At 45.7% G+C, this 26,928-nt stretch overlaps 1 protein-coding gene across 1 annotated transcript in view; it reads right to left on the bottom strand.

Annotated features, from left to right (window-relative positions):
• NIPAL2 (NIPA like domain containing 2) overlaps positions 1-26,928 on the bottom strand; it is a 690,092-nt gene that overhangs the window by 157,947 nt on the left and 505,217 nt on the right. The window contains exon 6 of the mRNA XM_069621416.1: positions 2,574-2,670. Coding sequence (XP_069477517.1) covers positions 2,574-2,670 — 97 coding nt within the window. The remainder of the gene's footprint in view (positions 1-2,573; positions 2,671-26,928) is intronic.

Below are 26,928 nucleotides of genomic sequence, written 5' to 3' on the forward strand. Positions count from 1 at the left end.
GCGAGTGCTCTACCCACTGAGCTATCTTACTGGCTGTAGCTACCAGAAGAGCAGCCACTCCAGAAACAAAGAGCCAGATTCTGCTGGCTACAGCCAAGGAGCCACAATTTTAAAAAGAAATGTTTTTTTGCCTTTTATTTTTTTAGGGGTAGCAAGGGAGACCACAGGGGTAGCAAGGTAGACTTCAGGGGTCGCAGTTGCGACTCCTGGCGACCCCTAAATGACGTCCCTTTCAGTGTTACTTTCTCAAAGTGCATTATGCATTGGCACAGTTTCTTTTTCGCAAATATTCCTCATGGGGGAATTACCAAACCTCCATACAAATAGAAATTTCCACCCATTCAAGTGTTACTAATGTTACTTGTCTCGGGAGGATAGCTCAGGGCCAACGTGCTTGCCTTGGAAGCAAGACAACACGGAGCACCACAGGTTTGATCCCCAGGTCCACGCTTAGAATCCTCTGGGTATTAAGCATGTTATAAATAACCAGCATATCATGTGCTAAAATATGCATAAGTGGCAAACAAAATTCTGCCAACCCCTCCCCCCCACCCCATGATCTGGTGTTTGAATAATTTCATGTTTTGTTAATATAATTGTTTGCGACTTTAAACACTGTCTCTCATTACAATGTGCAGGCTTCTGTTTATGGCAGTGGCCAGTGATCAGTGTTACCCCCAGACAAGGCCCAAGCTGAGCATATTGGCTCCACTAGAACATGTTTGTAAGTACCCCTGTTCTAGACACCCCCCATTCATGTCCACTCAATGCGGAGCCAGCCAGCGGCATCGGAGGGCTTAAGATGTCCCAAATTGTGGCCATTTCACACAGAATGCAGAACTCTGCAACTACAAGAACCTGCCAAATCTCTCTCCTGTGACAGCAGAGTGTTAAAGTTTCAGCTATCACTTGCTATTCCCGGCATAACACATGTCGTTCTATCTTACCTTAAAGACCAATATTGGTCAGTAAATCATAGGGTCACTTCTGTCCCTCTTCTTAAATATCGGAATTACCACAATCACTTCTAGGAAGGGGGCGTAGGTCCCTGTGACTTATTAATTGTCATTGAAAAGGCTAAATAAATAGGGAACTGTCTTCTTTTGAATTTGAAAGCCATATTTTTATCAGCTCGATTGAGAGGTATGCATGGTAGAAGAACTTTATCTAAGTTTAAACCATCAATTACACAGGACTCTATGATGTGTCTTTATAGGCACATAATTGTCAAGTCCCTGTGATGGCATAAGATTAAGTAGTAGCATAATTACAGCACCTACTTTCAGTTTCAGCGCGTGAGGAGGCATTCATCCTACAGCCTTTCTCTCTTTAGAGACTGAAACGTTTAGCTGGTAATTAGCTGTTTATTTACACTGGAACTGACGTGCCCTGTGTGAAGAGAAATGGGGGTGGAAAGAAGTAACTTGAAACTGTTCAGAATGTTTGCGAGAGTGGATGGTGAAGGTGAGCGCGTAGAACCGTGCTCTTCTGTTTGTTAAAATGATAGCTGTTGTTAAAGTGGGAGGGCACATAGAGGTGCACTTTGCCATTTTGCCATTTGGACAACAGAGCGCAACCTAACACTGATACATTTCATCAGCTAAGTATGAAAACATACCTAACCATTTTATATATATAGATTAACAGGCAGCAGCAACAATAGTACAGTGACGGAGGACAACAGCCTGCCCTGACCCCATGTTGAAGCGAAGGACTTAACTGCCCTGCCCAGTTTTTAGATGGCACATTTGTTTGAATTGAGTGAAAAATTGATCTAGTGGGCCAAGGAAGGCATTGTAGCTATTCAGCCTCCTGCTCTCAGGGAAAGAGGCGAGGTTGACAGCACAATGGGTTAATTACACTACTGCAGCTATGTGCAACCTGCAGGCAACACATCCAATTTCTCAGTGATATAATGATACAGACTTGCTTGCTCTGCTGGGAACGTTTAGTCACCTCACGTCACCTTGAGAAGGTTGCCTGTGCGGTTTCCGACACAAGTAACTATATTCGCAACACTGACCTTCACGTTCAATTTGTTTCGACATTCGGGAGCAGAGAGACAGCAGAGGTTGTCCTACTCCAGGCCTCGAGGGCAGGAATCCTGACAGGTTTTCAGGCTATCCCTCATTAATATTCATGAGATAAATTTGCATACAATGATGCTGCACGCTAACAAGGCCAGAGAACACTATGCAATTGCGTATTGAATATTGAATATTGTGCGATCATTTATAGTCTCACTCGCAACACTTCTTTTAACATTTCCTCCTGCACCCAGCTGCCCCCCAAAACTTGAGGCTGGAACCCTCCTGGCCTGGCTGTTCCTTACACCACACTTGCAAATTATTATTAAAGAAGTTTGTATTTCTTGTAAATATTATTATTATAGATTGTCAGACTATCTTTTAGAAGAGGCTGCTTTCAGGGGAGTGTCATGGGATATATGCAAATATGATGACATAAGAGTTCAGTGACACAAATTATTTTTACGATTCTCTGCACCAAAGGCAAAAGGCGTACATGGATGGCAGCAAAACAATAAACGGACAAAATAATGAAGTATATCTTACCCAGCAACGCGACCAGCATGAGCACTATCACGACATGCTTGACCTTCCTCCTTTTGTAGAAGTAGAGCAGGGTGCAGAACAGGATGATCTCCACGATCTGGGGGGGGGGGGGGGCAAGGCGAGGGCACAGGTTAGTCGTCCTTTGCTGGCGGGAAGGAATGTTTTATTCAGAGACTTTAGAAAGTCGCGCGCATGTCCGCGCCGCCTGCTCGCATTCATTACTCTCCAACAGATAGGTCCACCGAGGCCTGCTTTATTATTCATGCGCAGCGCCAACCCAACACATTTTTCTTCAACAAATTGGGTTATCAAATAATTGCTCTCATCAATCTTTCATGCACTGGGCGAGTGGCGGATGAGTATTTGCCCAGGTCCCAGTTTCTGCTTCTGCTGTTGTCAATTATGAATAGTTCCCTCTTTGGAAACATGCGGTTTAAGCCCCTCCAGCGCCACAGGTGCCTCTGGCTATTAGCGCCATTTTGAGAACGCGCTCAGGGGGAAGGGCTGTGGGAATACTATCAAATCTGATTTCTCAGGTTAACCTTTCAAATGACTGCACTTGCTGAATTGGCCGGCATTATGCAGCTTGTCGGAGAAGCACTGTACCCACGTGACTCACTTCCCGGAATTCAAAATGGGCAGAATAGAAGTGTTTCTGTAAAGCAGATATAGCTTTTTGTTTTAGTTTTTCTGAGGCTGGATGGCAGTGGTGTAACACAACATGAGAGGATACACCCTGCTGAGTGCTCCCCCACCCTCAAGGTCCTCGAAGAGGCATATTGTGCGCCCTAGACTCTGCGTGCCGGCCGGGCACCCCTCATGTCTAATGATTATGATGATCATGCTGCTGTTATGGACCGCACTGGGTGAAAGATGTAAGGTTTTGAATCAAATGTTACCTCTTGCACATAACATAGAAACAAGGGGGTGGTGCCGGGCCCCTGCACCCAATTGTTCCAGCCGCTAATGTGTGCAGCTAGTAACATTATTATGCAGAGGCAGCTTTTGGTTCCTGGCGGTCAGCGTGCTTCTGAGGGGGCACTGCATTGTACACAAATCAAGGTAAGTGGCCGCACATGAATAACTTTAGTGCAGAGCCATTAACATCTTCCACAAATTAGCACAAGCGAGAAAGTATTGCAAGAGAGCTCTAAGTAATGCAGGGGAAATCGGTGTTTCTGCAAGAAACTTTTTGAAACTGTGAATTTTACAGCATAATTTTGGGATAAAATGGGTTAAAAAGTAACAGAATTTACAATTGGTCCTTTAGGGTAATGCATGAGAAAAATCTAGTAGATGCCATGCCACCAACAATACACAAGAACAGTTGACAACATTTTCATGATGCCTAAGTTCACAACGAATACCAGCATTGCCATTGAACAGCATTTTTAAGCAGCAGTGGCCAGGATATATCCCAACATTGCCAGTGCAAATAATTTCATGAAGCTGAATCCATAATAAATGGCAGCATTCCTACTGTAAATCACTTTGATTTTGTGGTCACCATCTACGCCATTGTGGTCACTGTAAATAACTTTTATGAATCTGTAAAAACAATCTAGGCTTGCATGGCCACTGTACATCATGTTGATGAACCTGCAGTACAATCTATTCCAAAATTCAATACAGAGCAAATTGGATGATGTTGCGTAAACAATGTAAGTCAGCATTACCATTGACAAAAACTTCCATGGTGCAGCCTCCTGACGCCAAACAGCTGGATGCATTGAGCACACCCACACATCACCCACACACACCTCTGACACACAAACATCACTCAAACAAAAAGTCAGAATCAAGGACATGTGCAGATTTGAACTCCGCTGTTGTAAGAAGGAAATACCCAGAAGACAGGTGTTCTCTGCTACGCCCCCATACTCTGGAAACTCCTCCCTGTCAACACCAGATGAGCCCTCCCACTTTTGCATTTCAGGTCGCAGCTCAAGGACCTCGTCTTCAAAGAATAACTTCTCCCTAACGTCTAGGTCCACACACCCTCCACTCGCCACCTAACCTGAGACTAGGCGATCTGCTCCCTCGTGTTCCCTCAAGTGGTTTCTTGTAACTCCCTTGGTGCCAAATTTGCTTCCTGGAATTAATCCCTTGTGATCTCTTTTGATCTGCTTCCCTCACTGTGTACTTCCCCCTATGATTTGTAAAGTGCTACACTGCTTCCCGAAGCTAGGTCCATACTCAATAAATACCCTAATAATAATATTAATGATAATAATATTACAAATAATAAAAGTCATGAGACACTGCAAACATGTATTTTGGGTCAGTCTGCATGATCTCTGAAGGTCTTGCTTGCATCCAGTCTGCAAACTGTAAATACATCTCTCTGGCTCAGTTTGTAAATAAATCTCTATTTATAGATACGATATTCTCTATCTCAGTATATACACTATTCAACAATTCAATAAGTGATTAAATCCCACTCTTTCTGTGAATACATCTCCAATGAGAATGGGTATGGGATGATTGACACAATAGTTCCTGGCTGCTTTGCATAAAATCAAAGAGCATTTGGAAAATATAAAAATGGACATAGATTTTTATATTTAACACACGTCTGTGATAATGTTAAAAGCTATGTTAAGGGTATTTGTAACACGCACCGTCACCACCGGAAGTGGTCCCTGATGTAAGTATGGAACTATTTTGTGCACACCATGCACAGTGGACTTGGTATACATGTGTCACAATATTCCCCCTAACAGTAACATTTCTGCTAAATGAGACTCATTTGGACATGCTTTTCTCTTAGTTGTGAAGCATGCGCTGAACAGAAAATGACTCCTCATTTCGCTTGCATCAAAGTCCCTGGTGATGATTAGTTGGGGAAAGCAGCTTGTTACTGTTGTCTCTTTTTGGGGGGGCCTTCCGCTGGTGGCCCCTGCATGGTGTGGGCCCTGGTACACCAGTGCTGGATGGTGGGTATGAGTTTCCCTAGCTGGTTGGAGAGAAAAGTAACCCTCTTTAAGAACTATGTCGCTATTACAGTGTGCTTGTGCCACTGTACTACTGAATGTGAAAATGCAAACCAGAGAACACAAAGACCCCAGATGCAATGAACAGGCTAATGCTCAGCAACAATTTAAGAGCCAATGTGAGCTACTGAGCTACTGATGCCATCTCCATCCCCAATGACGAGCTCAGATCCGGTAAACTCCATATCAATCTGTCAGGCGAGATTCGCATAGACAAAGTAAGGCAGAGCATTCTCTAAACTGCAAGACAGTCAAACTAGAAACTACTCAAATTGAATCCTCCAACATTTTAACATTATAATACAGTCTACAGACTGGCCTATTGAAAGAGTAATTTCCCATTTATCCAACTGACACAGAGACCATCCTATCCCATTAGAGGCCTGACCAGAGGGTCGAAGAAGGCACCATCCCAAAAACTGCAGCCTACGAACAAGATCACGGGAGGATAGCTCAGGGGCAACGTGCTCGCCTTGGAAGCAAAACGACACGGAGCAACAAAGGTTCGATTCCCCGGGTACGCACTTAGAGATCTCTGGGTATGAAGCGCCGTTATAAATAACCTATCATGTCATGTCACCCCTATGGAGCCTGATCTTGGCAAACTCAAGGTGACTATTGGGTGGCATGCCCGGAGCTACATAGTACTTCCTAAATTGATAGAGCACCCACTATGATAAACAACCTGCTTGTCCATTAGACAGAGCGGGTCCACCATTTTGAGATCTAGTTCTGCGATGAATAAGGAGTGAAATGCAAACATATAGCTTGGTTCTCCAAGTTGATGAATGAGGCTGGGTGACCATAGTAAGTTTTATGAAGAAAATAGCACGTCTGCATTACAAAAATAATGAGTGAATGCCCAGTCGTACATATAAAAGGGACCCCAGGGACTTGGATATTCAGCAACGTTCAGACAAGCGTGCGGCTGCCTTTTCCTCTGTACAGGTAAGCCCGGCTGCAGAGAGTTAACCGAAGAACTTTGCTTCTGTGGTGCCGCGAGGGATGGGGACACGTCATCATTATAAGTTCTCTTTTCGGTGTGACAGAAGGCCATTTGTCATGAACAGTGGCATTCCGATAAACATTTCCCAGCCCTTGGTCTGCTCAAGGCACAAAACTGTCCGCTTAAGCATGAGATGCTTTAGAAGCAGCCCAGAGTACCCAGGAGCACAGCTGGGCAAGTGTAATGCATCCATGCCTGCGCACTGTGTCAAGTGCTGTTCTCTTCTTGTTGTTACCAATAGATGCTGTCATGAACATTTGGGAGGAACTCGCATTTGTGACTCCCCTGGTGGAACGAGGCTGGAGGATAAGAGGCAGACAAAAGAGAAAGAATAGGCTGAGGGGAAAGGAAAGGTGGGGATGAAATCACAAGTTATCTCTTGAAACGTATTGTTAACTTGATTATTGTTTGTTAGTTTGTCTTCTTCTATAGCGCCTTATGCCAATATGCATAACAAAAATGTGCTAATGGTACAATAAGAGGATACAATCACAGTAAATAAACAGGCTAGAGCAGAGTGAAAAAGAGCGAAATAACACCAGCAAAAAGAATTAAATGAATTGATGGTCCAGGAAAACAGTGGAAATGAAAGCCCAGCAACAATGAAAAATTGCAAGTCAAATCCAAGCCTCCCCCCAAGCAAAAATAACAGTTTGGGAGGGGAGCAAGTCTTACAATCCAACATGTTCAACAGAGCAAAGGGACCCAGACACAGACCCGGGAACAACTTTAGATGATAAAAAAAGGCACAAGATAGTAAATATGAGCTCCAAACACAATAAATATGGACTGAAAAGTCGAAACTCACAGTTTAAAAAAGCACAGATGCCCTTAGTGATGATAGGTACTCTTGGCATGAAGGGCAGAGGACCATGTCCTCAAAGAGCCCCGCCAGGTATGCCTGCCTGGTCCCATGGAGGGCATAACTGCCCATAACTGGCACGCTCTGGACATCTCCCGACAGCCGGCACAGCTACGCTTTTCACTTCAGTCCTCATTGAATGTATACGAACTTGCCATTGAAGTAGTACACAGATTAATATACATATTAAGGTAGCACTAAAAACTTGGTATTTGAAAGTGCTTACAATTTTCAGTTAATGGTACGGAGATACAGGGCAACAGATATTTTACCATACAGCAGGGAGAGTCGAAGCTCAAAACCAAAAATAGAGGCAACGGGCCATTTTAAAAACCATGAATTGGCAGATATATAATAGTGGATCAATGCCCCTAGTAGTGGCCTCTCAAATGAAACTTTGCCCACGAGTAGACTTATAGTGCTTTATTTCAGTAAGGGTGAAGGGTGCACTGGCTTGAATGACACAGAGGCCCTGCTGGGCATGAAACAAGCTATTGTGGAAGGCACATTGTAAGGCTGACATTCAGTCATAAATTACTTGATGCCTTAGTGTCTACTTAGTTCAGGTGGGAGTGGAGTGTCAGTTATGCAGGCCGCTGAGGGTAAGGTGTAACCAGCTCTTGAGTGGGAGCTGTGGTGGAGGATGTCTGCTTCCACCGAAATCCCGCTCTTCAGTGCCGGCTTCATGGCGGCTTTCGCGCATGTGCAACGTGGTCTCGCTGGGGTGACACTACGCAAAGCCGCGTCTCAACATACCTCCCTTTGTTGGTTTGTTGGTTGTTTGGTCCTACTCCATTTTGAAATCCCTGTATCCTTCCGGTCTTCTCCTCTCAGATCGTGGGTGGCTCTCCCCTGTGGGTGGACTGCATGGCCCTGCCTTACTTACTTCCTCGCCACACTGGTGTTGGGTAGTGGTGCTTCTTTCTCTCCTTGTCTCTCTCTCTCTGGTGGCGTGCATGTATCAACATTGTTCTCTTCTTGAGGTTGTCCTATTCCTGTCTCTTGCTCATGGACCGCCTCTGGGTCCGCTGGAATAAGTTCCACTTCGAAAGATCTTCTCTTTCCGGGAGTCCGTCTTTTGAATATAGCGACTCATTCTAGGTTCCATTTCTTTCCATCCTCAGTGCATATGTGGCTAGTGCCTTTGTGAGTTACTTCTATAGGTGGGCTGTACTTGGGTAACAACAGGGCAAAACACATTTGTGTATAATTTTACACTCATATCAACCACCGGAGACTATTACACAACAAACTACCCTCTGGGAGACGACAGTACCTCTGGGGCATTCACCATATGGCCAGTGCAACGTCTGCTTCCTCACAAAACATACAGAAACATTACAGTTAGGCTTAAGAATCCTGTGGAAACAAAATGCACTTACCAATTGTAACAATCTAATGTCGTCTACATGATCAAATGCCCTTGCCAACTCAAGTATATTGGTGTGACAAGTCGACCAGTCAAAAAACAACGAATACAGGAGAATATGTCCTGTATCAGGAACAACCGGGACAACGCCCCCTTGGTGGGCCACTACCACCAAATGAGACATCAGGCGCAGGACATTGAATGGAACATAATTGAGAGAGTCAAATGCCCCAGACGAAGGGGGGGGGACATAGCCAGTATGCTTCTCAAACGTGAGCATAAATTGATATTCCGTTTAAAAACGGACCAGATCAGGCTCAATGGGACTATACCTTGGCAGTCTCTATCATTGTTAGATTAGCACCAAGGGTATGCGTACAAAGATGTAGAAGTGAACCCATTTGGGGTAAACAATTACCACCAGGTTTGCATGCTTGATTTATGACCCAGAGTTTTACCCTACCAAAAAAATCTGGCTTGAAACTGGATTGCTACTGGATTTTCCCAAACATTTAAATCCTCTTTAAATCCTCTTTAACTCCAGAAACTCCCATTGTACTCAGAGGATTGCTTTTGGCTTCTTTTTGGCTTCATGCACCCTGAAATATGTTAATTAGCAATCCTCAGTGGAATGCAATCCCAAAACAATCCAAGCAATCCAATCCCCAAACAATCCACTAAAAATCCAAAAACAATCCAATCCCCAAACAATCCACTAAAACTCCAAAAACAATCCAATCCCCAAACAATCCACTAAAACTCCAAAAACAATCCAATCCCCAAACAATCCACTAAAAATCCCAAAACAATCCAATCCCCAAACAATCCACTAAAACTCCAAAAACAATCCAATCCCCAAACAATCCACTAAAAATCCCAAAACAATCCAATCCACAAACAATCCAATCCACTAAAAATCCACTCCCCAAACAATCCTATAAAAATCCAAAAGCAATCCAATCCCCAAACAATCGTATAAAAATCCAAAAGCAATCCAATCCTCAAACAATCCAGCAAAAATCCCAAAACAATGCAATCCCCAAACAATCCTATAAAAATCCAAAAGCAGTGCCATCCCTAAATAAATACAAAAGCAACAGATTACATCTGGCTTCCTTTTGGTTTAATGCACCCTCGTAGAGATCCAAAAGCAATGCAATGCAATCCCCAAATAAACCTTTTGAAATCCAAAAGCAATTAATGTAGTCACCAAATAATACTTTACAAATCAAAAAACAAAGCAATGCCAAAAATATCCTTCAACAATATAGGCATTGTTTCGGTTTATGAGCTGGAAATACATTTTGGAGTTTAACAAAAATAATGTTTACTATAATCCTGAAAAGAAACGCTTAAAAAAACACATTTGCCTCACTGTGGCTTAACTGCTGCCCATTTTAGAGAGATGCATTTTGAATTGTTTTTAGAACTATAGTGATGGCTTATTAGGTCAGTCATTTAGGTAAAATGGCCATGAAAGTCAAGACCATGTAATGGCATATTAAGTATATTTAAAAAGAAGCGACACATTTTTTTTTCCCACTATATTTATTAAAACGAGGCAGAGATTCAATCGGACACTGTGTGCATAGCACAAAAACACAACTGTAGAAATCCCAAACATGGGTGCTTTACAATAAAAAAATGGGTGAGAGGACCCAGAACCAGTCCAGAAAGTCACACGAGTATCCAGGCCCAGCCCAGGGAGCAAGAGAGTCCGGTGGGGTCCAGCCCAGGGATCAAGGTTGAGAGGGGACAAAGAACCAGTCCAGGGAGTCACCAGTATCCGGGCCCAGCCCAGTGAGCAAGCGAGTCTGGTGGGGCCGAGCCCAGGGAGCAAGTGAGTCAGGTGGGGTCGAGCCAGGGTGAGAGAGGACCCAGAACCAGTCCAGGGAGTCCCACGAGTATCCGGTGGGGCCCAGCCCAGGGAGCAAAGGTGAGAGGGGACCCAGAACCAGTCCAGGAAGTCACACAAGAATCCAGGCCCAGCCCGGGGAGCAAGCGAGTCCGATGTGGTCCAGCCCAGGGAGCAAGGGAATGCCCAACTACACTGGTGTAGAAAAGACCAGGTCTGGCTCCTTCTTCATCCGGTAGTTCCCAATTTTATTTTGAAGGGCTTTTCTGCACTCGGATGCAGAGAATACTGGAAAGCCCATTTCCCTGGCTTTACATGGATAAATTCTGAAATGCAAAAAAAGATGTGTAAAAAGTTTGAAAAGAGCAAGCAAAGTACAACTAGTCGCCGATATAAACTTAATGAAATATAGCAACTAGTAATGCAGGCTATGTGAGCAAAGCGGTTCATGATATGATCGTTTATTTATATAGCGTTGATACACAATGTGTTTCACAGCGCTGCAAGGCAAGGGAGGGAACAAGGGAAAATACAATGACATTCTTACAGACCAGAACAGTAAGGATGTGAAATTAACTATCGTATTCGGCCTGACGACATTTCAGATAGTGCTAAGACATAGATATGATATGGCATTTATAACGCGCCTATACACAAGTGTTTCAAGGCACGACGAGGCAAGGGAGGGGAAACGGAGGGAAGACAGACTACTAGGCCAGGTGACATTGAGATCGCGCAGGGGCCGAGGGAAGGGGAAAAGTGCATGGAAAGGGGGGGTGGGAAGTGCGGAGCAGAGGAGAAACGGATAAATAGAAAATAAATAAATAACGAAGGCAACAAACAGTGGTAGTGCAGCCAACAAGTGGCAAGTGCTGAGATAAGGCAGCAGACAGGGTGTGTCTGATAAGTGCATAAAGATAAAGGGAGGGGGGACTGTATGGGTACAGATATAGACCCCAGTGCAAGGGGTTGCCCTGAGGCCGGGTGGGTGGCACAGTGATCAGGTACCAGGAGTGGTCTAGAGACCTCATCAGGTGTGAGAGGGAGGAGAGAAGAGGGGGGCCCAAGAGATGAATTGTGAAGCAATGTGCACACCAGCAAGATCAATCTCTAGTGTTCCATGTGAGAAAACAGTCAGGAAATGGATTTCTATCTACACACATGACACATAAGCGCCCAGCTCACTTCCCACCTAATTTACCTTTACTCTATAACACCTGATTATTATTATCATCAGATGTACATGTACATAATTTATTAACATTGGACTGATACAAGTCTGGGTTTGCTCTAAGCTCGAACCTGTGTTTGCAGATCATGCACAACTGTTTGAGAAAGTGCCCATCTCAATGAGCTACCTTACTTCACCCCACAACACGCATGGTACGCATCCATGCTTGTAGCATATGGCACACATTTCATGAGCACTATAACTCTGCTGCCCCCACAACTACAGGACCATTGGCTCCGTTATTAATTAGTTGCTCTCCATGAACACATGTTCAAACACACTTTCCCCCGCCAGGAGAACTAACTTGAAGATTATATACCATGCCACCTATAGCATAAAATGCTTCCTGGGAAAGCAATATGTCGTGTTGGAATCCTTCTGTTTTCAAGACCATAAATCATGACAAAGGTGTGAAAGAACTGCCCATAATTTTCACTTGTGCCTCCACCCTACAACACTGTCCATATGTGGGCACATCTCCACCTACATGCCCCCATTACAATAAAGCACGGCACTTACGTCATGCGAGAATGCTTGATAAACAGACAGTAGCTTTAAGATGTTATTAAAAAATTACACTGTTTACAATGAATTCCGATACCTTCCCATGCATGGCGCGCACACACTGAGCCCTAGCTCACTCTGGCGTGACGTTTGTGAAGCTCGATCGTGGAGGGGACGGCTGTTGGGCTGTGAAGAAGGTGCTGCTGGGGCAGGGATCACAATCCCACTTGCCGCTGAGGTCGGGGGTGACGCATGGTGGTGGCGTCTCCCCAGCACCGGATAGCAGCCTTCCAGCCTCTGCATCAAACACTGGCGCAATCTGAAAGGCACGCTTCCTGGGTACAATTAGACCATCCCAAATGCCTGGGCTCTGGCGCCCTTTTGGGCCTAAATAATGTACTTCCAGTATGATCGACACAGGCCTTTCTCGCATCGATCCTGCCAGAAGGCAATATTCACTGCAGTCATACTTAACTTTTGAAGTTCTCGGTCTGGTGATGTCAGTGCGTGTTTGCTGCACACAGGCACCTCCCAGTTTCTGAACCTGGCAACATATGTTGCTGCAAAGCTGCATGCACAACCTATAGACATGCTCTATTTGATGTGTGATTGTGTGCAGTGCTGATCTGACCTTTTGCTAGACCATGGTCACTCATTACGTTGCAAACCCGATATTTCGGACTTCAAATCCCAGAAGCCTTAGCCAGTGCAGTCAGCGGTGAAGGATCATGGGAGTTGTAGGCTATCACCAGGAATGCCACATTATGTGTGAAAGGTCCGTTTTCCCTTTCGAATGTGCTTCGCTGTAGACTTTCCATATTTCATAATCATGGAAGACTTGCCAGGGTCATGCCATCTATATTATGCTTTCCCTAAATGAGGGCATCCTCCGGCGGGGTCCACACGGGTATCAGCTCTCACGGGAGGGGCCAGGAAGAGCAATAACCAGTCCCTGTTCAGGCCACACTCCACCGCTGAACCGGACCCCGAAAATGCACATAGGTTGGGCTGCCAGGGAATGCCCTGGATTAGAGGGGACACGGAGAGGGGGGCTTTGGAAGGACGTGCAGGCAGGGGGACAGGGGTCTGGGGCTGATCCTGCCTGATCGAAAGCTACGAAATTGCGGCCCGAGAAGGGTTCTGCAGATTTCCAACATGCGCTTCAAACTCACCGCTCTTACATTTAAATAAACACAAACACACTGTGTGGCCCACCCACCTGCTAACCTGATTAATCTGGCGTTGGTCTTTCTATCCCCCAGGGCCAGACCTCGATTCTTCGTCGCCATTGTTGCTGGTTCGTGTCCAGTGTTGCCGGCAGCAGCTTGGAAGGGGAAAAAACAAGCTCCATGTCCTTCCGAAAAAAGCCCAAAACAAGCTACCTCCCGTCCAAATAAGCCGAAACAAGAAAGCGAACGCTGTGGATAGGTCTCAAAAGCAAGAACAGAGTACAATACCATAAACACAGAGAAAACACACACATATGTTACAATAAAAAATATATTTTTTTAAATTGCATTTATAATTTTCTGACAATTAGAATGTTCACATCATTAGCTTGTGGTCCTTCACTTCTGTTCCTAGAAATATATTCATTTCTATATTACTTTCAATCTGGGGCTTTAAATGTATGCTTCTCAGCACTTGCCTTACAAGCTGCGTTTGCTCGAACCCTTCTGTCCGTCACTTCCCTTGGGGTATACAAAAGTGTTATTATTAGCTTGTTGCCCTTTAACACAGGTGTCTCCACATCAGCCACTTGCTAACAAAGTAGGATTTGTAGCTGTTCAGTGCGGATTCAGTGTTTCAACTCCCAGTGGTATAACACAAAATGTGGGGGCCCCGCTGCGAGCCATGCTGAGGGGGCCCCCTCCAACTCGGCAAAAAATCATGGGTCGTGCCGCACTCTGGGCCGGCCTAGATTATCACGCTTGCACAATACGCACAAACGTGCTGCTGAAGGAGTAAACCGCACACTTTACTAAGAGCAAGATATAAATAAGTGTTTAAATGCAATGTACAGCACACTTTCTGAGAGCCAGAGTGTTTGCAATTGTTTTTTAGGGTAACACCAATCCAATACATGTAAGTCACCAATACTGCACAGGAACATTAATGCTTTGCTATTAAAAATGCCATTCCACATTGAAAACATGTCCCACTGGCTGCACAATGTAGACCAGTGTAGACACGTAATAACATTGCAGTAAAGCATGGCAGATTACATTTAGACATACTTAGACTGGTTGCACCAAAATGCCAGTCAAAGCAATAACACTCATCAAGAAGAGCACACATTCAAGCCAGGGTCTCTGCAGCCTCGAACAACATGGCCAAACTCTTTAAAATCGGCAAGGAACTGGTCAATCCTGTTGCGGTCTCTACCTCTCCTGTGCCCTCCCAGGCCTTCTGTATGGCTCTGCCACTCACTTCTCTGCTAAAACTCAGGACATTCTGTCCTCTATCTCCTCTTCCTCTCCCGGCCCCCCTTTGGCCATCTGTACTTCTCCTCCTCCTTTCTCCACTTTCTCTCTGACAACACCTGACAAGGTTTCTAAACAAGTCTGATCTATGAAAGTGTCGTCCAAACAAGTGCTTCCCTGCTCCTCCATAACCATCAAGGACCATATTGACACCCTCGCTCCAGCCTTGGCCAATTTCTGTAATCACGCTTTCACCTGAGGAATGACTAGACTGGCTGCACCAACATGCCTCTCTAGCCACTAATAACACATATCATGCCTGGTTAGCCTGGACATGGACAACCATTATGGTTTATCGCACAATCCTTCCCCCCACAGATCCCCTCTCCCTCCTACCACCTACCCCAAACTCCAAAATCAGTTATTGGGCCCAGAATTACCTTCACGTCCCTCTTCCTTGTCCCAAAGCTTATGTATGATATGATAGGTTATTTATAATGCTCTTAATACCCAGAGGTTTCTAAGCATGGACCCGGGGATCGAACCTGTGTTGCTCTGTGTCATCTTGCTTCCAAGGCGGGCACGTTGTCCCCTGAGCTATCCTCCCGAGACTCCTACACGGCTGCATGACAAGTAAGCAACCCCTTAGTTTACAGTACCTTTGGTTAGAAGAAAGTGGTTCCAGCTGGCTTCTGTTCCGGTGTAGATCTGCAGATCCTGGTGTTCCTGGGACTCAATCGTGCAGAAAAGAGGGAGGATGTCTGGGGGCTCCTGCACTATGAATGGAAGGTCAGCAGCAGCAATGGGCAAACTTCAGATCAGTGGCAATTCGCGGTTTCGGCTCCTGGCTTCTTTTGCAAATAGCACCACCGCGGTTCTCGCATACGACCCTGGACTTTCCTCGCATCTGGGGTCCATCACCTCTGTTGAGGTGGCTCAGGCCTGGTCAGTCCTGCTTCCTGGGAGTCCAGAGGATCTTCCTGGAGCTTGTGTTAAACTTAAAGACACTCACTAGATTCCGGTGTTCCTCTCCCTGGCACTCGGTTCCTGCAGCAGCAATGGAAGTTTAGCCAGCACTGAGAGGATGTTCAGATGAGCTTGTCTTGGGGTTGATTGGTCCCACCAACCCAAGGGGAGGAGTCCTACTTTGCAGGTCTTCTCTAGTCGGGGCGAATTCAGAGCATCAGCACAGCAGCAGGGCTGTACCGGGCACACCAACGGTCCAGGAGGCTCCTTACCTCATAGGTAAGCACTGGGATGAGGAAGAGTGGGACTAGGAGTAATGATGATTACAGGTAGCTAAGTCAGGCATTACCTCCATGTACCTCTACCTCATCCCAGTACTTGTGTATGAGGCACAGTGCCTCATACACAAGTACTGACTCATACACAAGTACAGGGACGAGGAGGAATAGGGCTAGGAGTAATGCCAATTACCATTAAATAATCAAGGCATTAAACACAAGTAGTGGAATAACACCATTGGGTTGACTGGGCTTCAGCACTACCCAAGCCCCCCTGAAATTTTGGGCTATGTTGACTCAACCTGGCTGACTTCAGAGCAGCTGCCGGACAGAACAGGACACAGATGTTAAACGGCACCTGGTTTCCGCTGTTAACAAGGGCTCAGCAATTACTAACTTAAAGCATTTCACTGTTAGTATTCAAAAAGAAAATGTAAAAACGAAAAAAAAGGATTTTTTTTTCTTTTTTTTAACAAAGTGGGGCCCCTCCAAGCCATGTGCTAGAGGGGCCCCCCCGCACCGCAGGGGTTGCATGGGCCCCCGTTACGCCACTGTCAACTCCCTCTGGCGAAAATCAGTGGCTATTAACCCCTGGCTTTCTTTCTCTCCATTATAATGTAGGTACCCCACAGGTGCCTCAGACTGTTTTCCACTGTAAGCAAGCGGTCCCCCAACAATAATGTTGAGATAGGCCCCCATACCTCTTCAGCCATGCCGGATGATAAGTGTTATCACATGTCTAGACTGGCCTACATTGCGCATCCAGTTTGGACATTTTTCGCAATGTGACATTGCATTTTTAAAGCTAAAGCAAAAAGGAGTGTTGTATTAGGTGGGGATACTAGAGCTGGGCGATCCCGGCAGACCAAGCCTATTCAGGCAAGATATTCTTACAAATCAAGCCCACGCAGTGGCGCAACAGCTTTATGTAGAGTAAAATAAAATCCCATCGGCATGGGCCTGGCTCCGAAACCTGACAATCCCCCCAGAGCCTCACCACCAACCTCCGCAAGAACCTCACTCCAGTGCTACATCACACAAACTCCTCAGCACCTAACCACAGTGCCCCACCAACCAATACCACCCCAGCATAGATAGGATTGTAAATGTCTGCATGTGCCACACTTAGATGGGATTGTCAACATGCTAGCATGTCCCACACTTGGATAGAATTGTGAACCCTGTTTCCTTGCTGGCTTCGACACCCTTGGCCCAAATCTGTAGGTTGCCTACATGACCAAATTGTGCTGTGGCGAAAGGCTTGGGGTTACCAGCGGGTTACCCTTTTCCTTTTGTGCCCCCAGTAGGTGCACCCACACATGTGAGGTACCTTTTTCGTCGGGGCACCTGTGGGAACGCGAGAAGGTATGACATCTGTTGTTGGCGACGTGTTTCGGTGAGTGGACACAGGGAAATGTCTCTGAAATTTGCTGGAAATGAAGACAAATCACAGACATTTCGCTCTGGCCACCCACCGAAACACACCGCCAACACCAAATGGCCTACCTTTTTTTTGGATCCGCGGGCAGCAATGCTGTCACACAGGGTATCGTTGGAAAGGGGAGCATACCCACCTCGATCTCCGGCTTGAAGTACAGCCGGAGATCGAGGGGGAGAAAGGTGAAGACTCACCTTATATTTTCACCGCAGCAGCCTGAAAATTACTTTGTTTCACGCCGACGTGCATTACGCATGCCGACGTGAAACTGAAGGTAATCCAGCCCCCTGGCAGTGAGGGGGGACCTCCCCCTTACATAGCCCGGGGTTTGGATTACTGTTTTGTGTGATCCCTGCATTATGTTGCCAACATTTAAATGCAATAGAAATGTGTGCCTACTGTACTGGATTGTTTTTACAGAGACACAAGTTGGAAAAAATCAAAAATAAATCTTACAATGTATACTTGCTTGTAAAATAATCCAAAACAAATGCAGTAAAAATGTGTAGTGTTGCTGGATTGGTTTTATTGAGAAACAAGTGAAAACAAATAAAAGAAAATCCACCACTTTAATAGCAAGCAATCCTTGCTTCAAAAAAATCCCAAATAAATCCTGTAAAAATGCTGCCTGCCAATTCGTGTTAGTGGATTGTTTTTACTTAGAAACAAGTCAGTAAAACTCCTAAATAAATCCTGCAGAAATGCCTGCCTGCCAATCAGTGTTAGTGGATTGTTTTTACTGAGAAACAAGTCAGTAAAACTCCAAAATAAATCCTGTAGAAATGCCTTCCTGCCAATTAGTGTTACTGGATTGTTTTTACTGAGAAACAAGGCAGTAAAACTCCAAAATAAATCCTGTTGAAATGCCTTCCTGCCAATTAGTGTTAGTGGATTGTTTTTACTAAGAAACAAGTCAGTAAAAATCCAAAATAAATCCTCCAACCCAAGACAAATAAATCCTTGCTTCAATAAATCCCCAAAAAATCCAAAAAAATCTCCAGCTTGAAAACAATCCAGAAGCAATCCCAAAACAATCCAAAAAGTGGATTTCTTTTTTACTAGGGTACTTTTTTACTTTGTGACCTTGAATTACAGAGTGAATCTCTGGCCATCGATATAACCACTTGCCTGTAGCATTCTGCCGTAACACTTTCATTACAATACTCGTGCATCATCTTAAACGGGATGCCTGACCCTGCCTTTGCTTTGATAAAGCAACAATGCATTGTGCCCTGCCTGACTTCTGGGGTGCGCATAATGTCTGCTAACCAGACCAGTTAAAAACAAATAACGCGTACGAGCACACTCTCTCCTACGCTGTTCAGCCCCTAATGCAGAAGCCGCATTTGCGGCATACACGTGACCGTGTTACTTTGACAACCAAACAACTACATAGGCGCGGATCCCACCTACGACAGGTTTGTTACGCCGAACTTCTGCGCGGATCAGTTTGCTGTAGGACAGGTGCCTGCTACAAACAAGTAAGTTTGTCCTGTTATCCTGTCATGCCTCAGATAAAAACAGACACGAACCATGAGGCTAGGAGTGGGTGGATGTGCTGCTTGATTAATGCATAAAACGCCCATCTCGTGGTGATATGTGACCATTGAGGCTCCCAGCATGATGTGCGGTATGTTTCATTTCTGTTGCTTTCTTCTTGCTTGTGCCTGGTTAACTACACAGAACATTTTACAGTCAAATGAGTTAAAATTGACATTTGCCATTATACATGGAACTGTCTTGCTCTTTTGAACTAAATTAAATAAAATTTGAAAAATCGAAAAACTTACGTGACATCATGAAGAACTACAACATGGGTTTATCAAACGACAAATATACCTATAGGGTTTTATTTACAAATATACCTTCTTTTTGCCCTCACATGTAGAGTGCCATCAGAGGATGACATCAAATCCATAGGACACGCTCTTACAAACAACTGTTTCAACAACATACTGACCTTTTTGGAGCCAACATAAGGTCAATTTCTCATATATAGATCAGTTTCTTTGAACACCACCATTTAGAACGAAACGCAGACAAAGAGGTGATGATTATATTGTCCCATCGAACTGGCTGAAATCACTGCTTCTCTACCCACAATGATGTGCTTTTATTAGCGATATAGTACTTGCAAGAATAGTGTATAACAAGTTGTATGTTCTTAGCCAATTAGCCTGGAGCCACAGCAGAGATGTGACCCTGGTTTATTCTTTTTGCTTCGAGGTTCCCTCCCGAGCTTTGACAGTCCATGACATTGGAAGAGTGCTAAAGTATAACCCACTCTAGAGTTTCTGGTCACTACATGTCGATTGCACCAGATCACTAATGAATACTGTCCTGATGAAAGTGGCTTTATCAACATCTGTCCCACTGAAACCGGTAGACTGTGGTTGCTACATCCAGGAGGCTAAACTTGGCCTACCCTTGTTTTGAGCATTCTTTTACTTTCCCCATTCACTGCTAAGACAATTAACTATAAAACAGAGAGTGAGGATTAGTTTGTCTTCTTTTTCTTTCCTAGCTTTTTAACCCAAGCTCCCCTAGGTTAATCAGACAATCTATGGGCTATTAAATCACTATTTACCCACAATAGATCACTGAATAAAAGCCTTAGGTGTTCTTTTTTAACATTTTTTCTCTTCCCTCATACTGAGCTATATGCAAGAGTGTGGTCGAGGTAGGGCAAGGCTGAATGTTTTACATATTAAGCATTTGATAAGAACTCCTTTATTTTCTTATACTGTCTGTGTTAGATAAGCGGAACACCAGCGCAAGACATTAGACATGGAGTAGGCAGGACTAGAAAGAAAATCGCTCTATCCTTCTGTCTTCTTTCACAGCCTTGCCCACTCAGACCACTTTGAGACTGTGCTAAACTTTGTGCTGTAGTAAAATTGAACACAGATGTGTTTTGCCCTGTTGTTGTGTTAAATTACTGAAAAGATAGGGCATTACCCTGCTAATTTGAATTTCAGTGACCCATATGTTTTGTGAATACCTGGGCTGTACTTGGACCCTGCTGCCTGGTCTCTCTCTGGCAACTTTATTTTCACATGATCTCCTTCATTTACTACAGTTCTCTTGGTCGCCCTGCGAGTGTCACTGAGCTTCTTCATGTGGTCCTTGTTTTTCTGGATTCACCATACCAACTTCTTCATGATATGCTATCATCTTGTATCACCTTGGACAACCATGGAGGAACTAGGGCGGATGCGGCGCTCCTGCCCCTAAACATCTGAAACAGTGAGACATTTGTGATGGCATTTGGGGTCAGGCGATGCGCCACTACGGCTTCTTTTGCCGTCTTGTAAGGGTCCATTCTTGATGCTGCTGCCAGTTGCAGGGCTTCTTTGATGACTCTATTTGTCCTTTCCACAAGCCCATTGGCTTGGTGGTGGTAGAGGCTCACCTTGATCGGGTTAATATTGTGGGAGTGTAGAAAGGATTACATTTCTTTGGACACTAGTTGCATGGCATTATCCATGACTAGCTCTTTGGGCGGTCTTCACTCTGGAATATTGTGTTGAGTACTTCAATGACTGTAGTAGGGGTGATATTAGGTAGTAGGGGTGATATTAGGTACGAATTTGAGCTCAGCCCATTTGTACAAGTAGTCCACCAAAACTATTCCGTACTTGTGGTCAGGTTGCATACTCTCCAGTGGACCTATAAAATATAGTCCCACTTCATGCCAGACGCCTTCGGGATCACTGTGGGAATCAACAGGGCCTGGCGAGTCTTTAACCTCTTGTCTCTGTGTAAACATTTGTGGCACCTTTCTACCATGATACTTATGTCCTAGTCCATGCCTGGCCACCAGTAGGTGTCTCTCACTCTGTGTCTCGTCATGTTGCCATCCAGGTGACCTGCATGCACCCGGCCCAGCATCACCTTTTGCATTACAGTCGGGGAATGATCTGCTCCTGTCGTGTCCTGGAGAGGACACAGTTAACAGAGCGGTTGAACACTGTCATGAGAGGCACCTGCCAATGGGAATGCGTGAGGAACCATGCAAGCGCGAGAAGGAAAGCCTGAGCTAGGCAGCTGCTGGTGCGAAGAATAAAGGAAGGTTGAAACTTTCTCCGGCTCTGTGTGTTTATTTCACTGCAATGTCGTTAACCCTCAGTTCCCTGCAGTGCTTGTAGTGTAGCTTCCTGACTCTTTCTCACAGGGAGAACTAGACAATGGCGACGAAGGTAGGATCTTTGTAAATACAACCCAAGTGCACAAGACTTCCTGACAACTGAAATTTGAGGACCTCACATGGACAACTATTTTCCATGATGTCAGAAGGTGAGCGAAATGAAGGAGATGCGCGCAGTGCAGCAGCTTTTTGCCGACCAGGGCCCTTTGATATGAATGATCAACAAGCCCTAGGGCCTTGCTTGGAGAAATGGCTAAGGAGATTAAAAAAACTACTTGCATGCCCATGACAAAAACGCACCTGACAAGTTTGTTAGAAGGTTGCTGGTGAATCTGGTCGGAGATGAGGTAGAAGACCTTATACTAACGTTCCCGCTAGAGGAAGTTAAGACATACCCAGGCCTCAAGAAAGCACTCAGTGTGTATTTTGACCCTCAATGTAACATTCACCATGAGCGACATCTTTTTAACATGCCGTGCCAGCTGGTGGGTGAATTGATGGACGCCTTCGCAACTCGTCTTTGCAAGTTGGTAGCACATTGTGAGTTTCATACGTTCACGAATGAAGAGACCATCCAACTGAGAATCATCTGTCATCGTCATTCAGGAAAGATTTACTCTGAGAACCTCTCCCGCTAGCTACCATAAGTGACCTCAACCTGCTGGTGGGAGACCACCAGGCCAAATTCCTCATGGACACTGGTGCGATTCTGAACATTATATGCGTGTCAGAATATCACAAAATGATGTCTCCTCTATGACTAAATTCATCTGACCTGAAGGTTTTCCAGTGGGCAGCGAGAGGGCCCGTACAAAATCATGGAAAGTTCTCCACAACACTATGATATAAAGAGAAGTGCACCCAAGCAGAGTTCCATGTGCTCCAAGGAGAGGTCCCCGGGAGCAACCTACTTGGTCGCCCCACAGCCATCGAGATTGCGGCAGTGACATAAAACATAAAGCCTGGGATATTGGTTAGACAGATGTTCCCAAACTTATTTGAAGGTATTGGATGTCTCAAAGGAGGTCCCGTGATGTTTCACATCTATGAATCTGTACCTCCGGTTGCTCAACATCCGAAGAGGATTTCTGGTACACCTGCAACCACTTGTGGAAGAGGAAATGAAGGATCAGAATGAACCAGGCAGCCAGTTAAAGCGAGGCAGAGGGGGGACATTAGCAAGGGAAGGGAGAGGGAAAGAGGAAGAGAAAAGAGGGTCTTGAGAAACATTAACTTAAGGAGATCCAGCTCAAGTCTGAGAGGGGCCGAGAGGCCATTCCAGAGGGATGCAACTGCGGAAGAGAGATCTACCCCCACTCTCTGTTTTGAAAAGCATCTGATCTGCAGATAGTTGGAGCTAGAAGACCAAAGGGCTCTAGCAGGGAAGAATTTAGGGAGAGAGAGTTGGATGTTACGGGGTTCCAGGGCCCAGAAAGCCTTGTGGGTGATGCAGAGGGTCTTGAACTTCATCCTCGCAGCAACCGGGAGCCAGTGGAAAAATTGTAGGGCTGGAGAGATGCAGTCCCTGGGCTTAAGGCCAAGGATAAGTCTTGTAGTTCTATTCAGAATTAGTTGAGGGGGCAAAGGGAGTTTTTAGGCAGATTGAGAAAGAGGCTGTTGCAGTAGTCATGCCTAGAGAGGACCATAGCTCTGGAGATATTGAGTTTCTAGGGGATGATGAGGAAAGGGCAAATGCAACTGAGGAGGTGCAGCTGGAAGTGGGCCTTTTTGGCAAGGTCCATCATGTGAGGAGAGAAGGAGAGAGAGGATTCAAAGATGACACCAACTGTTTTTGCCTCAGAATAGGGTGAGGGGCCCATGAAGGGCAGCCAGAGAGTGGGAGGGAAGGATGGAGCTGGCTTCCCAATGAGAAGGATCTCAGTCCTACTGGCATTAAGGCAGATTGTTAGCAGCACACCATGCCTGAATAGCATTCAGACAGTCGGGAATGAGAGAGGAAGAAGAAAAGGCAGTGGAGGGAAGCTTGAAGGAGAGCTGCATGCTGTCTGAAAAACACTGGAAGTGAGGAGAGATGGCGGAGATCAAATGGGCTAGAGGGGCAAGGTAGATGTTGAAGAGCCAGGATGAGAGGACAGAGCCCTGAGGCACACTGCAGGTGGAGAGTGTGATGGTGGACAGAAAAGGGTCCAATTGAACCTGGGATAGTCGGACAGAGATGAAGGAGGTCAACCAGTCCAGAGCCAGTTCCTTGATGACAGGTGTATCACAAAGCCGGTTTATAAGGGTGGCATGATTGGCCATATCAAAGGCAGAGGAAAGGTCAAGAAGGATGAGAATGGTGGGAGAGTTGGACTCGAGATTTGAGAGCAAGTGTTCAGTTAGCCCGGCAGGAGGGGTCGGCAGAAGGCTTTTTGAGGAGAGGGTGCAGAAGGGAGTGCTTGAGGAGGGGCAGTAAGGAGCCAGTGGCAAAGAGTGGTTGCAGAAATCAGCCAAGGCAGGAGCAAGGGAGGCGGTGCTGTCATTGATAGTTCTGGAGGAACAGGGGACCATCTGTTTGGAAGAGACTTGCATAGAGACAACTTGTCTAGAGACATCATCAGGTGATATGGGAGAGAAAGAGGAGAGTAGGAGGGATCGGGAGAGGGAGGCCAAGGGAGGCCTGAGAACGGGGCGGGGGATAAGGGAGGGGTGTAGAGGAGAGTGAGGACAGGATGTCCTGAGTTTTGGTTAAGAAGTGGGAGGCCAGTGCAGTGCAGAGGGCCAGGGATGGCAGAGGAGAAGTGGAGACTGCCATAGAATTGGCAAGTTCCTTGTAGATTTTGAACAATTCAGCCGTGCTGTGGCCCCAGAGATGCAGACTTGGATATAGGCCTTCTTCTTTGAGTGAATGCAGAGTCTGTATTGTCTTTGGAGCAGGGAGCAGGCCGGTTTGTCAGAAGATGTGCTCGAAGCTAGCCACTTCGGCTCATCAGCTCTGGACTGGCGTTTCAGAGAGGCTATGTCATAATCATACAAGGTGTTGTGCTTGGAGGCAGGCTTCATGTGGATCCTCATGACAGGGGCAAATGTTGTAGATGGATGTTAGCAAGGGCTGTGTCAGTGTGAGAGTCAGTGGCTGGAGTGGAAGTGGGAATGAAAGTGGCAGCAAAGGCAGCAACCGACACTCGCTTCATCTGTTGAATGATGGCGAATTAGACTGGCAGTGTGGGTGGAGGCTTAGCCGGGGGACCCAAGAGATCAAGGTGAGAGGACAGGAGAGCATGATCAGACCAGGAGAGAGGTGTAGTGAGAGGGTTGTAGATGGGGATGTCTGCTTAGATGAGAGCATCCAAGGTGTGTCCGGCTGAGTGTGTCGGACCGGAGGGAAGAATAATGAGGGAGAGAGAGTCACAGAGGCTGTGGAAGAGACCAGAGGCCACATCAGGGTAGTCCAGGTGAACATTGAACTCTCTGAGGAGGAGAAGCTTGGAGGTGGAGGCCAGAAGAGAAGAGGGAATGCCAGACCTCTCAGAGAGTAAGAGGGAGACCAGACCAGAGATCCTCTAGATGGTGGTAAGAGTCAGAGAGAGGATTGGAGAGACACCAAGCCTACAGACAAGGCATTCGAAGAAAGAGTAGGACTGAGTGGGTATGATAGTAGCAGGGACCCATTCAGGGAAAATCAGGGCCCCACCCGCCCCCAGACGGGTTATGCCTGGGCTTAGAGACTATCTTGTAGCCCTTTACTGATAGGAAATGTATTGCTCTTAGATGGATTGTTGAGGGAAGCAAAGTTGTCATACTCAGATGGAAACTGGGGGAACGAGGGGTGTTGCACTTAGATGGCTTTCTGAGGATAGGAAGTGGGTTGCACTTGGATGTACTGTTGGCAGTGGGAACCGTGATGCTCCTAACCAACCGTACTAAAAACTCACCATTCTGCATACTCAGCCACAAACTCTGAACTAAACACAACCATCCCTCTCATGCACCACAAACCACACGCACTTCACAACACCCAATATGAAACCAATCCACGCACTCTCATACCTCAACACCACATGACGGCTACCAACCCGAAAACGCACCAACGCTCGGTGACTGATTTCTCCGAACTGAAGCTGCCAACAGCGCATCAAAGCTCTCTTGCTCTTCTCCCTCTCAATCCCACTAACAACCCCCCATCCTTCTTCCATTGCAGATCCGACAGAGCGCCAAGAGACCACACAAGCGCCATTGGTGCGCGGTACAAGACTCATTAACATACAATCTATGTATTTCAATTTGCACTTTATGCATTTCAGTATTTACTATATTTCCCACCATATTCGGTATCAACATGAAAGTATGCAATGTAGGTATATATCCCAGTGTACAGCACATATTTATAAATGCTACAAATTAGTGATGATTAAGTAATCCGCGCTATATGTCAAATAGTGTTCCTTCAATATCCTGCTGGCTGCAACAGGATCTAAGGTATGATACTTCACCAGACATCTGTGAAATTAACATAGCTAGAGCAGTTCTCAGAAGTTGGTCCCTGCGCTTAGCAGATGTTCATATTCATGTCTTGTTTCAATATTTTTCTTTTGTAGTTGACATTTTTAAATGGGCACTACGAGTGTTAAAATGTATTCCTCATCTACAGGACGATGTCGCACAATAAACAAATCCTGTGTTTTTCGTGTTTTATTCAAAATAATTAAAGTAATGTTCAGATTAATGTCCAATCGTTTTATGAGTTGGTAACACAATCCATTTGTATGCTTGTTGCCGTGTCAAACAGTTGTACAAAAAAAACATTCTGTGCAGATCCTGACACGTTTCGTGCAATGCCCTTTAGCAAGGGATGCTTGATATGTTATTTATAACGCGCTTAATACCCAGAAGTTTCTAAGCGCGGACACGGGGAATCGAACCAGTGTTGCTTCGTGTTGTCTTGCTTCCAAGGCGAGCACTTGCCCCCGAGCTACCTCCCGAGACAGATGTAGTTTATATGCAAAATGGTGTTGTGGTTGTGTGTGCATGGGTGTACAATGCTGAAGGGTAAACAGACATACATGCTCTCACTGCCTTTCCCTTCTTGCTTGCGTCCCATTGTGGCAGGACTCCACTGCCCGTCCACCACCTTCTGACATCTCAAGTGTGAGGCGGCTCAAAGTTAAGTGCTAACTGGGGTTGTGATATCAGACCTCGCCTATTATACGTTAGCACCGTGAGTGAGGGTGGCAGCCAACTAGGTGCACCAGAATTCAGGTTGCACCCACCCGTCCAGGCCCGGGTGCAAGCTCTGAACTACTTGCACCCTCCCTTCAGCCTGCCTTGTCTCTCCACATGCTT

The sequence above is a fragment of the Ambystoma mexicanum genome, chromosome 5q (assembly GCF_040938575.1).
Source record: "Ambystoma mexicanum isolate Mex_15411 chromosome 5q, UKY_AmexF1_1, whole genome shotgun sequence".
Classification (NCBI taxonomy): domain Eukaryota; kingdom Metazoa; phylum Chordata; class Amphibia; order Caudata; family Ambystomatidae; genus Ambystoma; species Ambystoma mexicanum.